Source organism: Molothrus ater, chromosome 1 (assembly GCF_012460135.2).
Source record: "Molothrus ater isolate BHLD 08-10-18 breed brown headed cowbird chromosome 1, BPBGC_Mater_1.1, whole genome shotgun sequence".
NCBI classification, from domain to species: domain Eukaryota; kingdom Metazoa; phylum Chordata; class Aves; order Passeriformes; family Icteridae; genus Molothrus; species Molothrus ater.
This window is the reverse complement of record NC_050478.2, coordinates 5,761,443-5,777,770: the sequence shown is the minus strand read 5'-3', so window position 1 is coordinate 5,777,770 and position 16,328 is coordinate 5,761,443. Positions and strand designations below refer to the sequence as shown.

Here is a 16,328-nt window from a genome sequence, read left to right as displayed (position 1 = left end):
ATATATTATATTAAAAGAAAATTATATATTAAAACTATACCAAAAGAATAGAAGAAAGGATTTCATCAGAAGGCTTGAAAGGAATAGAAAAGAATGATAATAAAATCTTGTGACTGACCAGAGAGTCTGAGACAGCTGGACTGTGATTGGCCATTAATTAAAAACAACCACATGAGACCAATCAAAGATGCACCTGTTGCATTCCACATCAGCAGATAATTATTGTTTACGTTTTTTGTTTCTGAGGCCTCTTCTTCTCAGGAGAAAAGATCCTAACAAAAGGATTTTTCATAAAATACATCCGTGACAGAAGTTCTTGTTTAAATTTTGAGCCATTTAAATGGGTAGAAAGAATATAAAAGTTCTCTTATTCATCCCAAAGAGAGGTGCCCAGCAAAAGGCAGATTTTAGACCTGAATCTCCACTGTGAGTTGAGGAAAGACTAAAAATTTGTCTCATCTTACCATGACTGCTGTGCCCAGTAATTAAGCTGGGACAGCAGAAGCATCCACAGTAGCTTAGCAGAAGTTCCTTCCACAGAGTTAAGCTTTTCATGACAACGCCTGGACACTTCCCTTCTTGATAGTCTAATCAGTAATATTTGCTCACACTTTTATATTCTAGGACTTTGTATTCTAGTGTTTAGTGAACCTAAATAGGAGCCAGTTTAAATCTTCCCTCTGGATCTCCATGCTTACAATTTTGCCTCTTTCTCCTCAAGTTACCTGGCACTTCCTCCAGCTGCAGAAGCCACTGAAATGATGGCAAGAACAAGCAGAATGTTGGGTGGACAGACAGGAATTCCTTATGGGATTCAGTGTATGATCATCTCATGGCAGATGGAGAGGAAAACCCAACAATTCTCAACAACATTAGCAACCTTGCAATGCAGGATTGACAGGATTTGTAGAAAAAGACTTTTCTTGAACACACTGGTAGAACAGGAAAGTACCCATGTGTCTTGAGTATGGAATTAAGGGAGGAGCTCCAGAAATCTGTGGTTGTGGTGGTTATTTCCTCAGGGATAAACCAAAAATCAAGAGCTACCACATAACTGGTTAAGCCAGTGATGACACAAAGTTTAAAAACTGACTTTTTCCCCTGTATATAAAACCAAAATGAGAGGATCTAGAAGACAGATGAGAAAAAAATTTCCTGCCTGGAGGTTGAAAGCAGATAAGGAAAGATTACAGAACTTTGTCCAGATATGAAGTTTTGAATATAAAAGCAGACCTGGAGCTATCCTGGGCCATCCCAGAGACACAACCAAAATGTCCCCTGTAGCAAATGCCCACAGCACACAATTATCTCAAACTAAAAAGGGCTTTGAAAGACTCAAACCCAAGTTCTTATCTTCCTTACACCTCATGACTAAATCTCTCAACCATTTCCTCTGCAGCACCAAACAATGCTTCCCTCAATTACCCTTTTAAGGGGTTTTACTGATTTCTGTTTTTTCATTCATGCAAAAAACAGTTATAAGGCACAGGAGGAGGCTGATGCCATTTCAGAGGCTCCCTGCTGTCCTTTAAAATATTAAAATGTTCTTAAAGAATCCAAAGCAAATTTTTGCTCTTCAAGAAGAGCAGAACTGTCACATCACCCCATTTTAATTATCTATTTGGGTGTCCTGATGAACGGAATTAAGAATTTCTCCAATTTAATTTTCAGTGGTTTGGACTCCTTTATATCTTTACATCCCCTTTTTCTATAAAGTATTAATATGGATCTCTGACAGTACTTCAGGTTTCTGTTTTCTGGGTTTTTTAGATTAGTGTCCCTGCTCCAAACTAAATGACTCAGCCACATTGGTTTTGAAATCTCCAAAGAGCTCTTGTAATTTTCTGTGCTCCCTTTGAGTGAACTCTACTATCTCAACATGCTGGCCAATTTTCTTCTCTAGTTCTTCTTCAGAACAAACACTGACATGATTCTGTTTCTTAATATATTCCTCTTTTTATCTAATTTGGTCTGCCTACGCTTTAATCTAACTGTATGTATTGCTTAATTCCCTGCAGTACTTGAAATTCGGACTGTTATTAAATTGTGGTCAGTGCCTCTCCTTTAAACGGTCACTTCATTTCACCATAATACTTATGCAAAATGAAATACAAAGCACTATCCCATCTAGTCACAAAATGAGCCAGTCCTTCCATTTCTGAATCACTTTAGTGCAATAGGGGATGTTAAATGAAAATCCTACTTTATATTGTTCTCTCTTGCCTAATAGCTAAGCCTCCTTCTTCAGTGTTTTGAGGAAGGCTTCATTGTTCTTATTCAGAGGTCACTACTTTTTTCTTATAAATCTGCTATTCTTCTTGGTCTTCAGGGGCCTGCTGTATTGCCTCAACACTTTCACAATTTTAGTGATTTCTGTCTATCCAAAGTGACAACTGTTTGTCATAATGCACCATGTCTTTCTTTTCAGATATCATGAAAATACTAATTAATATTATTATTATTACTACCTTTAATTCACTTTAATCCATGATCTCACCAAGTTGGTTATCTTTATAATAGGCAAATCTCCTCTAGTGATAGCAAGTATATTTTCATGACCCTATTAACCATTGCTGGATTTCCTATATGGATTTCTGGCAGTGTCTGCCCTCCTCCCCATATCAGAACTACATAAATAAACTTGCTCATGGTATGCTGGAGCAGCTGTACAATTCCCCACATTTAAAGCAATGCTGCAGCTGGCCCTGACATTATCTGTATTTTAACAGACTTTCCTGTATCACATTTACCCTATTTCCATTTCCAGAGAGCCAGACTATCTTCACAGCCCCATTTCTCCCTCTCATCTTTCTTGCAGGGCTTTGTGCTTCCAGCCATCACTGTTTTATCCCTCAATGCCTCTTTGAGACAGGGAAAGCAGCTCCTCACACAGGTCTCAGTTATCTGTGGGTAGAGGAGCCCTGAAGTGGCTTAATCCAGCACAGGTGCACAAACATCTTTACTAGTTCCTCACTGGAAGCAGGGATGTGATAACACTTCAGCAGGTTCCACATCATCCACCAGAATTCCAAGAGCTCTTTCCCCTTTCAGCTGATAAGGCTCTGATACAGGGACATGGAGAGGACACACAAGCCTGGTGGTCAGGGCCAGTTCCAAAAACAACCCTCACTCAGGCAGAGCTTTGTGACCTGTCCTTCCTTAATGCTGCATCCACCACATCATGCCCTAAAGACACCCATGGTGACCTTTCTATTCCTTGAAGGAAACTGTTGGGATACCCATTGCTGATTCCCCGACCTCTGGGACTCTGCCTAGGCCCTCTCAGGGGGCTCCTCTGTTGGGGGAGACCCTCCTGGAGTGGTTTTGTGTCAAGAAAGAGAGACACACTGGAGATTTTCAGTCTCCAGGTTCTGGTTTATTGTGATTTTATCTAGAGTTTTGCACGCTCTCCACACCAGACTCAGCACACTGGAAAAGCACCAAGAAATGGCCAACAATCTCTTGTTCCAAGGTCTTTTAAAGCTAAACTATCCAATTAAGAACTGACACCTAGATTATTTCCCTTTTAACCCAATAACTGATCTCACAGAGCCCACAATGTGGACTTTTCCACACAATTACAAAATACCACCCAAACCCATGGAGAAGAAAGAAGAAGGAGAATGAAGAAGAAGAAGCCCAGGACAACACCCTGTGCCCTCCATCTTGCTTCCATCCACAACACACTAAAAATCCCAAAACCTCAATTTCCCACCTAAGTGATACACCTACACTGCTCTCTACAATCTATTTCACACCTTAGTGGATTCTGGTCTATTCTGGAGTTTAGGAAACTTTCTCCATGAATGAGGGTCAGAGTCAGTGCTCCCCTGGGGGTCAGGGCACCCCAGAGCAGACAGGGAAATATTCCCAGTGCCCTGGGTTTCCACAGGAAACCTTCTTAACACCACTGCTTCCAGGGTTCTCAGACCACAGGGAGAGGAACTGATCAGAAAGGCCAGAAGTCACCAGTGGGGAATGGAGGGACTGCCCTTGCAAAATCCCTGGCTCAACACAGCCCTGGGTCAAGCCAGGCAACTCCCTCAAGTCATATTTGGGGTTTTTATAGTGCAGGTGGCTGGAGATGTAGAACTGCAGGGCGCACAGAGTCAGAGCAGAGCTACCCCAAGACAGAATGACACTTCCTCTCAACCAAAACTCCAGTTAATGGGTTGATTATGTTGTTCATTTTTCTCCTTAAAATAAATGAAATACAGAAGGTCATGAGTTTGTGCAGGATGGCCCAACCCAAATAATGAGTTAGGCCCAAACAGCAAAAGTTTTCCTTAAAAAAATTCTCTTGGGATTTTTCAGATTAATAAAGATTGAATTGCTTCGCTTTACCTTTTGAATTTTTTAAGGCCATTAACCCAAATGTTGAAGTTTTTCTAGAAAATGCAAGAGCTATACATTGTCTTCAGAGAAACAACATGCAAACCAGACCCACACACACACAGATGAAATTTTCATGTGATTGCTCAATTCCAGAAAACAGAGCTTTAAAAATACATAAGACCCCCTAAAACTGTGAAAATCATCTGTGAGGCAGCCAGGACTTCACAGGAAAGCAGCAGAAGTAATTTCAGCATGAACTGTGAAGGCACCATAGAGATTCAGAGAAAGGTACCTAGGCCTTTCAAAACCACACTGGCATCATGATGAGCAGTAGTCACATTTTGCTGATTCAGGTACAGATCTTCATCATTATAATCAAAACAAACAAACAAACAAAAAACGCCCACCAAACAAACAAAAAACCCAAACAAACAAACAAAAAAACCCCACCCAAGAACAAATAAACAAACAAAAAATTCCAAACCTCAAATAATCAGAAACCAGTTACAGGGCAAAGAGGAGCTTACCTGGATCACTAAGAAATTCCTCTGAGTTGTTCCACATCCTACCATCCAAGTACAAGGAGCCATTGGTGAAGTTAAACATGGTGTAATCCCTGACACATTTGTGTCTCAGGTTGCCCATGAAGAGCTGGAGGCCTATGAGGGCAAAGACACTCAAGCAGAAAACGGTCAGGATCATCACATCTGCAAGTTTCTTAACAGACTGGATAAGTGCCCCTACAATGGTCTTCAGCCCTAGGGAGATAAAAGCCAAGAGTTTATAGACTGAGAGACTGAAATGTGTCTGCAGACAGCTGCTTTTCATGATGAAAATCTCCATGGAAAGGGAAATCTGAAGGGCTTTGAGTATGTGCTTGCAACTGGATGTCAGAAACGAGAGACAAGTGATCACTATGAATGTCTAGTTTCGCCTGGTTTTGTACAAAAGTCCTGGAATTGCACAAACACTGGTTTAAAAATGGAGGGGAAGAACTGGATGGAGGGACAGTGAGATGTGAAACTATCCATGGATAAAGAAAATATGGAATACTTTATATTTTCATGGAGCTACAGTAATGGTGGTAAAGCCTAAATCCCATTGAATTTTCAGAACATGAATTGCTTTTAAATCTCTCAGGTGATTCTGATAACTTTATCCCTCACATAAACAGATGAAGAGGTATGGAAATGCTGTTTATTCCCTGATTATTTTACATATTTTAGTGCCAAATCCAACATGCTGTCCTCATATGAATAATTCCTCTGCCTTCAATTCATTTGCTTAAGACAACAAGAATTTGGGATTAGAAAAAAAGCCAAATATAGGCAATCAAATAAATACAGTGGAAATTATTTGAGTAAAACAACCTGAGGCTCCAAAACTACCTGGGCAAAGTTAATCATTTTATAGTATGCTGCCAAAGTAGATAAATAATCCCATTGCATAACACCAAAGACTTGGGTCACACCAATTAGCTTCTCTTTTATTATTTCACCCTTTAACACTAGCTTCACTTTATTCTTCCATAAATATTCAGATAAAAATAATTATACAGTTTTCTCAAGTGATAGTTATTGCTTTTGAAGTGTTCCTGGAGATAAGCACTGTTTGAGCTGATTGAACATTAGATGACTACAACAGAAAACCCCATTCCTTTTTTAAAAAAGACCCTTCTCTTCTAAACTGGTGTGCTGCAGCTGGACATTAATATCAGCTGCACATTGGTGGCAATTTTGTCATTGCTTTCCTATTTAATACTGGCAGGCAGTAATAAGTGCTTCTGATAATCTGTGTCACCAGTATGGCAGCAATAAGAAAAATTGATTTAAATAGAAAAAAAAAAGAAAATGCAAAGAGGAAACAGGAGGAATTCTCCTGGGCAATATTCAGAAGCACATTGATTTGCTCACTGAATATGAACACACACATTAAATCTCAGTTCCTTGGAATTCCACCCCAAGAATTTGGCAGCCACAAAGGCTAAGCTAGGGCTGCGTAATTGGAAATAATGTGAAAATGTACTTCAGGACTCATAGGAAAGCAAAATTAGCTTTTGGCTTTGCTTAAAAATCTCTGGTTAGAGTGAGTGGAAACCAGGGTGTCTCAGATGAGGATGAGCTGCTGGAATGGCCAACAGGTGCAGCAGTCCCTGCACCCAGCACCCTAAAATACTCCACTCCTGCATGTGATATTGCTAATCTGTGAATGATACTAGCATCTGTAAAATGGCCCATTTAACTGAAAGGCACTGATCCACCAGGAGTGGGGAGCTCACAGAATTCCCAGAATGACCAGGTTGGGAGAGACCTCCAAGATCATCGAGCCCAACCCAGCCCCAGCACCTCAACTAAACCCTGGCACCCAGTGCCACATCCAGGCTTTGTTAAACACACCCAGGGATGGGGACTCCACCACCTCCCCGGGCAGCCATTCCAGAACTTTATCACTCTTTCTGTGAAAAACTTTTTCCTGATATCCAACTCATATTTCCCTTGGTGCAGCTTGAGGCTGTGACCTCTGGTTCTCTCAGTTGCTGCTCTCCCCACTAAATTCTTTGTTTCCCTCTCCAAAATGAGTTTGTGGCATGGTAAAGAGGGTGAGGTTAGACAGCTCCCTTCTCTGCTCAAAAATACAGCATATATAAATTGTTGCAGGACAAACATCAGGCAAAACCTGGATTTTCATGCTACCTCTCCTCCTCACCAGAAAGAGGTTTTACAAATGAGGTCAGTTATGCTCAGATACTTAGAAAAAGGCTGACTTTGAATTTTTGAACCCATCTGTAGGCTTGGCTGCCTGTTTTCATGCCAAAATAAAATAAAACCTCTTCTGCTAATCTAGCCTTGAGTAAATTTTTTTACCTGAACAGGAGCTAATTTTAGATGTAGCACAATTCTGAAAGGACTTCTGGCTTGTCACCCTTGCCCAGCATTATAAGACCTTTAAGACAGCCAGGTCTTACACAAATAGTGAGGTGAGGAAAAATTTGCAAATAAACTAGAATTCTAAATTTTTAAAATCTTATATTCTGAAATATTTTCAGTGATTCTTATCAGTGGTTGTACTTTGAATGCACAGATGTTGCTTTACTGAAGTTGGTTAAACTTGGGAAATCCAAATGCAAAGTGAGTCTTAAGGAAAAATTACTACAAATTATTTTACTGCCATACTCCCTGTGAAATCCCTGAAGAATATTTATTTGTTTGTGATACAAATACAAACTTGGAGTCTATTTGTACCATCTAAGTGCACTAATTATTCTTACTCATATGGGCAAAGACAATGGGAGTCCTAACATGAATAGGGATAATATTAGAGAAAAACCCTACAAAATTCTATCCACCAATAAAGACACTCTGTTTTCAAAATCAGGCCTCAGTATTGCCAATTTCAAGGTCATTTCATGAAACATGTTTTTTCCCAGATTACCTACTGGAGTTTTAAATAGAATAGCAATTCTATAATCTTTGTTTTACAAGTTCATTCCTTGCAGGTATCAAATAATTTCTTTATGAGACGGTTTTCTGCTTTACTTCCTTTTAACTTTTTTTAAACTTTTGTTTTGTTTTGTTTTCATAGCTTACAAGCTTCTGAACAATTTAAGAAGATGATTCTTTACAAATACAATTTCTGTAATTAAAGACCATTTAAAAATAACTTGTACTCTGCCTCCTGGACCTTTGTTAAAACTTTCCAGGAAAACCATTTGGAGAGTGTTATACTTACAGCTGAACTGTTTTTTTCTCACCCTTTAAAACCAAAATTTTCTCAGAAAATTAAGTAGCATCCATCAAGGCGGTTGACACAAATAAGTGCCAAGGCTAAGGAAAATATTTAATTCATTGCTCATTTAAGCTTTCTGTGCCTCTAAAACAGAAGGGCTGAGGGGAATTAAGGACACTCAGGACTTCTTGCAGGTGCTCTGCATTTCTCTGAATCAATCCCATGTTTTGTAAAAGCAATGCTAGATGTATTCAAATTTAGAGCACGGTTAAATCTTCTGGAGAAATAATCCTTCTTTGAAATAGTGCCAATGAGAGCACAGCAATATAGCTTAATAGAAGATATTATTTATGGGGCATTAAAGGCATTTACTTAATTCTTGCAAGTCAAACATCAAACCAGGCAGCATGCAGGAAAAAACCTGAGGATCTGATCCAAAGCTGAGTAACATCTACAGCTGTTAATAACAATGGGTCTATAGATTACTCCCTGTGGAGTAAATCAATAGCAGGCTTTTTCTGAATCACTGACTTCTTTCCACACCTCTGGGCCAAATCCTGCTTGCATGACATGAAAAAAACCACGAGATCCAAAATCAGTGGAATGAGGGCTGTGTAGGCAGCCTGACATCCGCAGAGAGCAAAAAGAATTTGGCCCAAATGTTCCTGTTAAGGCAGGTAGAAATTATCACATTCAGAGGTTAATCAAATAATCATTTTTCAAATGCAAATCAGAAACCATAGAAAATGCAAGCAACACCAAACAATGAGAAATGGCAGGATCCCAAAACACCATCCATTCCTTATGTGAGATGTGAGGAAGTATTAGCATAATTCAGTATGACATCCATACCAGATGTTGGCAATCACCTACAGAACATCAGACACGTTCATGCACAGTCTGGAAACAAGCAGGAAGGAGAAGAAAAATAAAAAACCACCAAAAAAAAAAAAAAAAAAAAAAAAAAGAAAAAAGTGTGACTTGCAGCAGGGTTGTCTTCATCAAGCCCATTCCTTTCCCTGAGGATACATCTGTGTCCTGTAAATGCATGAGTCACAGGCATGTAGGGAGAGAAGGGCTCACCCTTGTTGAGTGTATTTTGTCATTACTTACTGAGACATGGGGCAGCAAAGAGTTTATCAATGTGTTGGCAAACTTGAATTGGTGTCAGCATTCCTGCAGGTGCAGGGTGGCTTAGCGTGGAGAAGTGACTGACAGGCCAGTCTCCAAGGAAAACACAAATATGCCATATGTTTCTCACCTCTGGGGTAGTTACTTCTTGAGTTAAGTGATTTACCCACCAAAAGGGTGACATTTATCTCCCTGCAGCAGGATTTCAGTGCAGTGAACGGGGGGTCGGTCTCCTCCACACAGTCTTAATTCTTGTTCTCCAAGCTCTGTTCTGGCTATCACAGAGGCACTGGATAACATTCACAGCACTATTTTTAGCCTTTAGTCTCACACTAACTTAAATGGGAGCTGGATCAGGCCCCAAAGTGCCTTGGCCCAATTTTCTATGAGGTCACCTTTCCCCGGTACCCTGTCGTTTCGTGTGAGATGTCCGTGGTGTACACGCCTGCTCCAGAAAGAGCAGGGGAGCTTCTCTGGATACAGCTGCACACAGGCAGTTTTCAAAATCCTGGGATGATGATGAGGATTATGATGATGATGATGGCCTGCTTTTTGTGGCCTTTTGATGGAGTGGGTGTACCTCAGGGTTTATATTATCTCAATTAGTACTTATCAAAAACATCAGTGATTTCCATGAGGGTCAAGTATGATTCAAGACCCTCTGTTGTTGTTCCTATTGAGCCCATTGGGATTTGGATGCTCTGGTAATGGGATGCTAATGGGAGACAAATGAGTGGCTTCAGTGGGTTGTTCTGCTGCTGACCATGGTTCCTATCTGGCTAGAAAAACAAATGAATCCAGTTGCCATGGGAACACGCAAGATGCCAATTAGTAAATCAAATCACTGAGAGTTAAAGGTTTTAAAATGCTCCCATAGAGAAAATGTTACCTATTTCTAAGCACCTGAACCTGTACAAAGCTTGTTTTCCTCTCAATATCATGGGCAACTGGAAAACAGGAAGAAATGGGTGTGCTCAGTGCAGAAAAGGGAAATTGTGGGGTTCCATGGAGGTCTTCTGGCACATTAAGGGCTGCCACAGGAGATCAGGCACTGACCTAATGCCTTACACAGCTCCAGGGGAAAAAAGAGAGATCTGATGAAGCAAAAGAGGGAGAGGCTGCGTTCAGAGACAGGACCTGCAGGTCCATGGACATTTGGAGCAGTAGATATTGGCACTGTGGCACTCAAACTGAGCCCCAGCTCTCCAGTGAGAGGGAAGCTGGCTGGTAGATGCCAACATTTGTGTTGTTGGGTCTGGATCTGAACCATCCACCTGGGACAAATCTTCTAATAACAAAAACAATGAGTCACTGGAACAGTTCCTGGACTTCTTAGGAAGACCCTGGGACCTCCAGCTTTGAAGGGCTTCTCAAAGAGGTCAGGCAATAAATACCATGCCGTGCTTGAGCTGTGCTAAATGCAGCCTTAGGCCAGGGGAATGGACTCTGAATTTGGGAGATCTTTTTCAGCCCTGAGAGCCCGTGTCCCTCTAAAGATCCCGGTGCCTGCTTGAGCACTTAGAGCCAGACATTAAAGGTAGGTGAGATTTTTAAAAGCACTAATTGTCAGCTTTACTGACTCCCTCTGGAGTCGATAGAGAAACTCATTGATTCCAAGTGAAGCAGAATGCCTTTGAAAAGCAGCCTCTAAGTGCTTTGCTGGACAGAAGCCTCACACCACTGAGGACTTGGCCCGTGGCTTTCTGTAAACAATTTCACTGAGCACGAGGAGTCCGAGCATGTTTGTGCAAATAGAAGTACCTGATGGAAAAGTGATCAATTTTATTGAGGGAAAGATCAGATATTTCCAAAGGAAAATACAGCTTGGTGTTTTTCACCTGAGACGTGAAAGAGGAAGCAAAAATAACAACCACCTTCTCCTCTCTATGGCAATTAACCCCAAAAATCTCATGAAAGATGATAATGCTCATCATCTTTTCATTTTTAAGTCTGCTGGGGGAAAATATTTCACCTCAGCATAAGCCTATGTTATCATTAAAAACTCAGACTGATCTCCAGAGAAACCACAGCATCATGTCCAATATATCTTTTAAAATATATATGCCTAACTGTAAGATGAACAGACTCCTCTGAAATTATCTGCTAATATTTAAAAAAAACCCCACCTTGTCTGATTTCACTGTCAGCTATGGCAATTTGTAGCTCTCCACATTTGTAATTTAATACTCAGGGCACCGGTAATCTTGATGATAAAATCAAAGGCCAGATATTCTATTAGCATGTTACGTGCAGTTATGTCACCAAATAATTCAGGAACTTGTACATAAAAATGCAGTTATCAAAAAAACTAATCAAATATTCAGTCAGAATGAAAAAAGAGAATGTGAGTTATTATGCATTACTTTAATAAATAACACTCCTTTTTTTTTTCCTATTAACTAACAAATGGAACAACTCAGTGTTTAATACCGCTGAAGGGTTTTGGTGTATTTGAATCTGGATATTTTGAATCTCAGCAGTCATATCTTATCATTTGATGTAAAACAAGCTTCAGCTCCTCCTCTGATATAGGGCAGCAGAAAATTGTTGTATATGTAACTCAGAAAAATGGACATGCTCTGCTCTGAAGAGGCTCAAGCCTGAGACAAGATCTAAGGTGAAAGGTGTCCCCTGGAGATGGATGTCCCTCCAAGTTAAGTCTTCAAATTGCTATCAGAGGAATCTAGGAAACAAACTCTGCCTTTCTCTCTCAATAGCCACTGTCATCTTACAGGATCTGCAAAGTGATGCTCAGCTCTGTTTCCACAGGAAAATAAAATCCTTTCTCAATGGAAATCCTGTTAGAGACAACTTAAAAATCCCCACAAATCTCTGCTAATCAATTGTTCTTTAAAACTTAAAGATAAAAATTAAGACAGGTACCTGTTTCAAGGACCTAATGAATCTCTTTAAATTCTGTATTTGGACACACACTTCCAATGAAAACTACCTTCTTTCCCAGTAATTTCCCTGATTTCCATTACTGTGGTATTGGAATGAGGAACCAAACTATAGACCCAGACATATATTTTTTATTAACACTTCCATTCCTGAATTTCCATTTCTAGCTTATACTCCAGGTGGTGATGAGTTTTAATACATGTTCCTGCAAGTTTACTACACATAGTTTGTTTAGATTGATACTATAGTGTATAATAGAGTGGGTGGAAAAGCCTTTCTAACCTTAAAGATCTGTGAGTGAGAATCTGAGCAGTTCTCTCAATGCTTTGAATATTTTTAACATGTAATTGCCAACATCTGTTCAGGATTATCACAGAAAGGATCTACCATGCATGGTTTTTGCTATCTTCTCTACCTTGTCATGCAGGTTGGAGATGTTAAACACTGAGGCTGAATGAGACCTGTCCATAGATAATGCTCAGCAAGAAAGTTTTGTTGCATGGTTAGTCCTCAGTGGACTCAACTCTGCATAAATTACTTAATAATATTTTTGTTTTAATAATAACAGATTATATAAAGATCTTCTTTCATACCAGATGTGTAGTAAAACTGATTTTTCTTCTTTTTTTTGAGGGGGTGAGGAGGGGAGAAATCATATCCTTGAAAATTTGAGAAAACGTGAGTGGAGGAAATGCTGAACCTACCTAAATAAACACTGAAATGTTTTCCAATCTCTTCAAGGCCCAAAATTTCAGCAGTGTTTCTATCACATGCAAACGGATAAACACCATGACAAATTAGGCTATCTGTGCCTGCAGTCTTGAAACCTCAGCTCATAGCACAGATTTAGATTCCTCTATCGATGTGCTCTTAAACATGAATATGCATTTTGAGGTCATTAACCTTCCATTTCTAAAAATCAATATACGAAGGTTTTAAAAGATTTTCATTGCCATCTTCATAGGGTTCACAGATGAGCACTTTATGTATGTGATTCACGAGCCACTGTTCTTACTGCAGCACTTGTGAGCTCTGCCGTTTTGGAGGCACTCTCATTCCTTCTGCCCACAAAAACCGTTTTGGAAAAACATGTAAGAAAAGGTGTATTCTATTGACAGGTCACATTCCCTACATTCCTCCATTTCCTGATCAGTATCTATGGTTAAGTCTTTGGCAATTACGGTGTTTACTACTGGAAATGGCATGTAGGCTTTAACTGCAGCCCGAGTGTTTAACCTGATTTTCACCTGAAATGACTGAGATTGTTTTCAGCGCCCGCAGCACTCTGAACGTTCGTAAGGCTGAGACATTGCCCAGGTCCACAAATTCAGTTATGTATCTGTAACAAGGGAAAGTCACACACAGACAATGACAAAACACCAGCCAAAAAAAACAACAATCAAAGGGACAAAGAGAGACAGAGAAAGAATCACTTGTAGCTGAGAGCCAAAACGTAAGGATCAGGGCGTCTTACCTGGGATTACTGAAATAGTTTTTAAAGCTCTCAATACCCTGAAAGTCCGAAGAGGTGAAACACTGCCTACATTCACAAATTCTCCTACATACCTGTAGAATTAAGTCACAGTTATTTGGAATTATACAATAGAGTATGAGACTTGTCTGAATGTAGAAAGCATTCATACACAGTGGGAGAGAATGCAGCCAAATGAGAGGTGCATCCACTTTTCAGGCTGCTCTTTGATGTCATTTGCCCCAGGTTTTTATTAGTGCACATCATTTCAAATGCCACTTGAACTATTAAACTTTTTTATTAGGCATCCATCCTTTAAAACTACTGGGTGAACTCTGTTATTGTGCTGTTCAGCCATAAATACTTTAAAGATTTTACCATCATGTAGTTGAACAAAAAAATAAAATTCTTTACGTTATTGGAAATATTAAGAGTTATTTTGCTGCTTCAAATACTCAAGCAATTTTCACATAATAGCTTCTGAAAACTACGTATAGGACAACATAGCAAAATAGTTCAAGCATTTCGACTGGGTTATTTAGTTTAAGATGCTATAGTTATGTGGTAAAGCAAATTTTGGTTTCAAGAGATGCTTTAAATTGTATTTTGTTTTATATTTCAATTTCATGCCCTTTAACTGTGGGAAGATGGAGTCTAAATGAATATATCTGCCATCCTACTAAAAGTTCTTTATTATTAAAATACCAGTCCCAGCTGTTCCCTGCCATGCCTCTCTTGGTCATCCTGGAGACTCATCACATCCGAGCCAAATGCTCCCAGGAGGGAGCATTCCAGTCATGGAATGAGCTTCATTTAATCAGTGTTGCACAAAATTATTTCCTCCCAGTCAGTATGCAGAAAAACCATAGTTACCACTCTATCTTCAGAACAAAAGAGATCTCGGACCCTTGAATTTCACTTCTAAAATTCTACCCAATTTCATTCAACTACCCTACTTCTTTGGGGCCTTTGTTTCTAAATGTTAACCAGGTGAGAAAAAACTCACCTGGTTATTTCAAAATGCCTGCTTAAGTGGCCTTTGTCCAAAGGCCCCTGGGGAGGACAAAGCATCCTCTCCGTATCTACTAATCCAGATTATAGCCTGGAAGAACAACATTGCTTCTCTTCATAATCTCACAGGGGAGCCTGGGCAATGATTTACCTGTTTCCTCCCCAGCTTTACCCTGTGCTTCTCTCCCAAACTCTTCTTCAGCATGAAAGGTGGAGGAAAAAATAATCTGGGGAGAAGTTCTAGGATGGAAAAATGCTTTTGCTGACCAGAGATTTGTAAAAACACATTATAAATATGTGAACAAGCATATGCTGCTGCTTGTAATAGTCAATTAGGATTTATTTTGGAGCTTTGGTTTGATTAAAATGCTGCTGACCAGTTCTTCTGTACCAGGGAGTGAGAAGTAGCTGGAATTCCTGTGCTGAATTTTCCCATTAGCCAGGGAATTGCTTATTGTCTTTAAGATCTTGACAGGGCACTTCCCAACCCAGAGCTACAGCTGCCTCTCCCTCATCTGTCCTGGAAAGAGGAACTCACTAGTCTGGAGAGAGGGATCTAAACAAGGGCAGTTTCATCATTTCCTTTGAACGCATCCCTGACCCCAGAGAGGGTCATAAGCCATGGCTGTGTCTGCTGGCACAGGACAGGAGAGAAGCCCTGGTGACCTGCAGCATGTCTTATTCTTAAGTGTGCTATTTAAAACAGCTCTCTGTGGCCTAATCTGTGCTGTTTCTGCCCAAAAGAGAAGACAAGAAGCTATTTTGCAACAACTCTACAGCAAAAGATGCTCTTCCCACTGCAGCACCCATCAGTGAAATAATTGTATTTTCTCTTAGCTCAAAACCCTCCGTCCATCTGAATCTCATGGCCCCTTATCAGGCTCCTCCATTTTGAATTCCCAGCCCATCTTTGTTTGCAGATACAGAAATACCTCTGGCAGCACACAGGCTACAAGCAAAGACAACACCAGAGCTACCTGTGTGATCCATCTTACTTTAAATTACTTGCAAATTGGATTTGTATGAAGGCTAAATCGTATCAGAATAGATTCCATTATCCAAGTCTCTGCACTATCTGCTGCTTGCATACTTGGGAAGGAGGTTTCATTGTACATATGAAGATCATATTGCAGCCACTTTTAACTCTCTCACTGCTGCCCATGGGCTCAAGGAAACACTTTTCCATTTCTTTTTTTATTCCAGAATTCCATTTATTTTTCTGTTCTTCAAAGCTTGGTATAATATGTCTTAAAGTAAGAAACATTAGGAATGGATTCTGGTTCTGAAGAGATAGTTTGGTATTAAGAAAATAGTTTGATATTAAGAAGTTTGACAGTTCACAGTTGTAGGTCCCCCTGTTTTAGGGATGTTCTAACTAAGATGTGAAATATCATTTGGAAAGAAAATCAAAAGGTAGTTAGGAGAGAAAGCACAGAATGCCAAGCCTCTCATAAGAAAAGGATTTAAGGATTTTTTATGATCCTTGGGCTGGAGCACTGAGTGGCAGTTCAAGCCTAGAATTAGAAAACAAAAAAGAGGGGTAAACCCACAACCTGTGGGCACCAAATCATGGTTCCTACCAAGAGGGAGTGAATAATTCCCCTGTGGGTTACTGTCCACCTCAAGGTCTGTGCAAACCTTCTCACCTTTCCTGCTCCCTACATCCCAAACATCCAGAGATGATGTAGAGAAAATTTAAGGGGTATTCAGACCGTGTCCCCCACTGACCGTTCAGATCTGAATTTCAGTCTGA

At 40.0% G+C, this 16,328-nt stretch overlaps 1 protein-coding gene across 1 annotated transcript in view; it reads right to left on the bottom strand.

Moving 5' to 3' along the window:
• Positions 1-16,328, bottom strand: part of LOC118701655 (sodium channel protein type 5 subunit alpha-like) — a 217,710-nt gene that overhangs the window by 147,355 nt on the left and 54,027 nt on the right. The window contains exons 6-7 of the mRNA XM_054515743.1: positions 13,341-13,432; positions 4,863-5,093 (exon numbers count right to left, since the gene is read on the bottom strand). Of these exons, the coding sequence (XP_054371718.1) occupies positions 4,863-5,093; positions 13,341-13,432 (323 nt within the window). The remainder of the gene's footprint in view (positions 1-4,862; positions 5,094-13,340; positions 13,433-16,328) is intronic.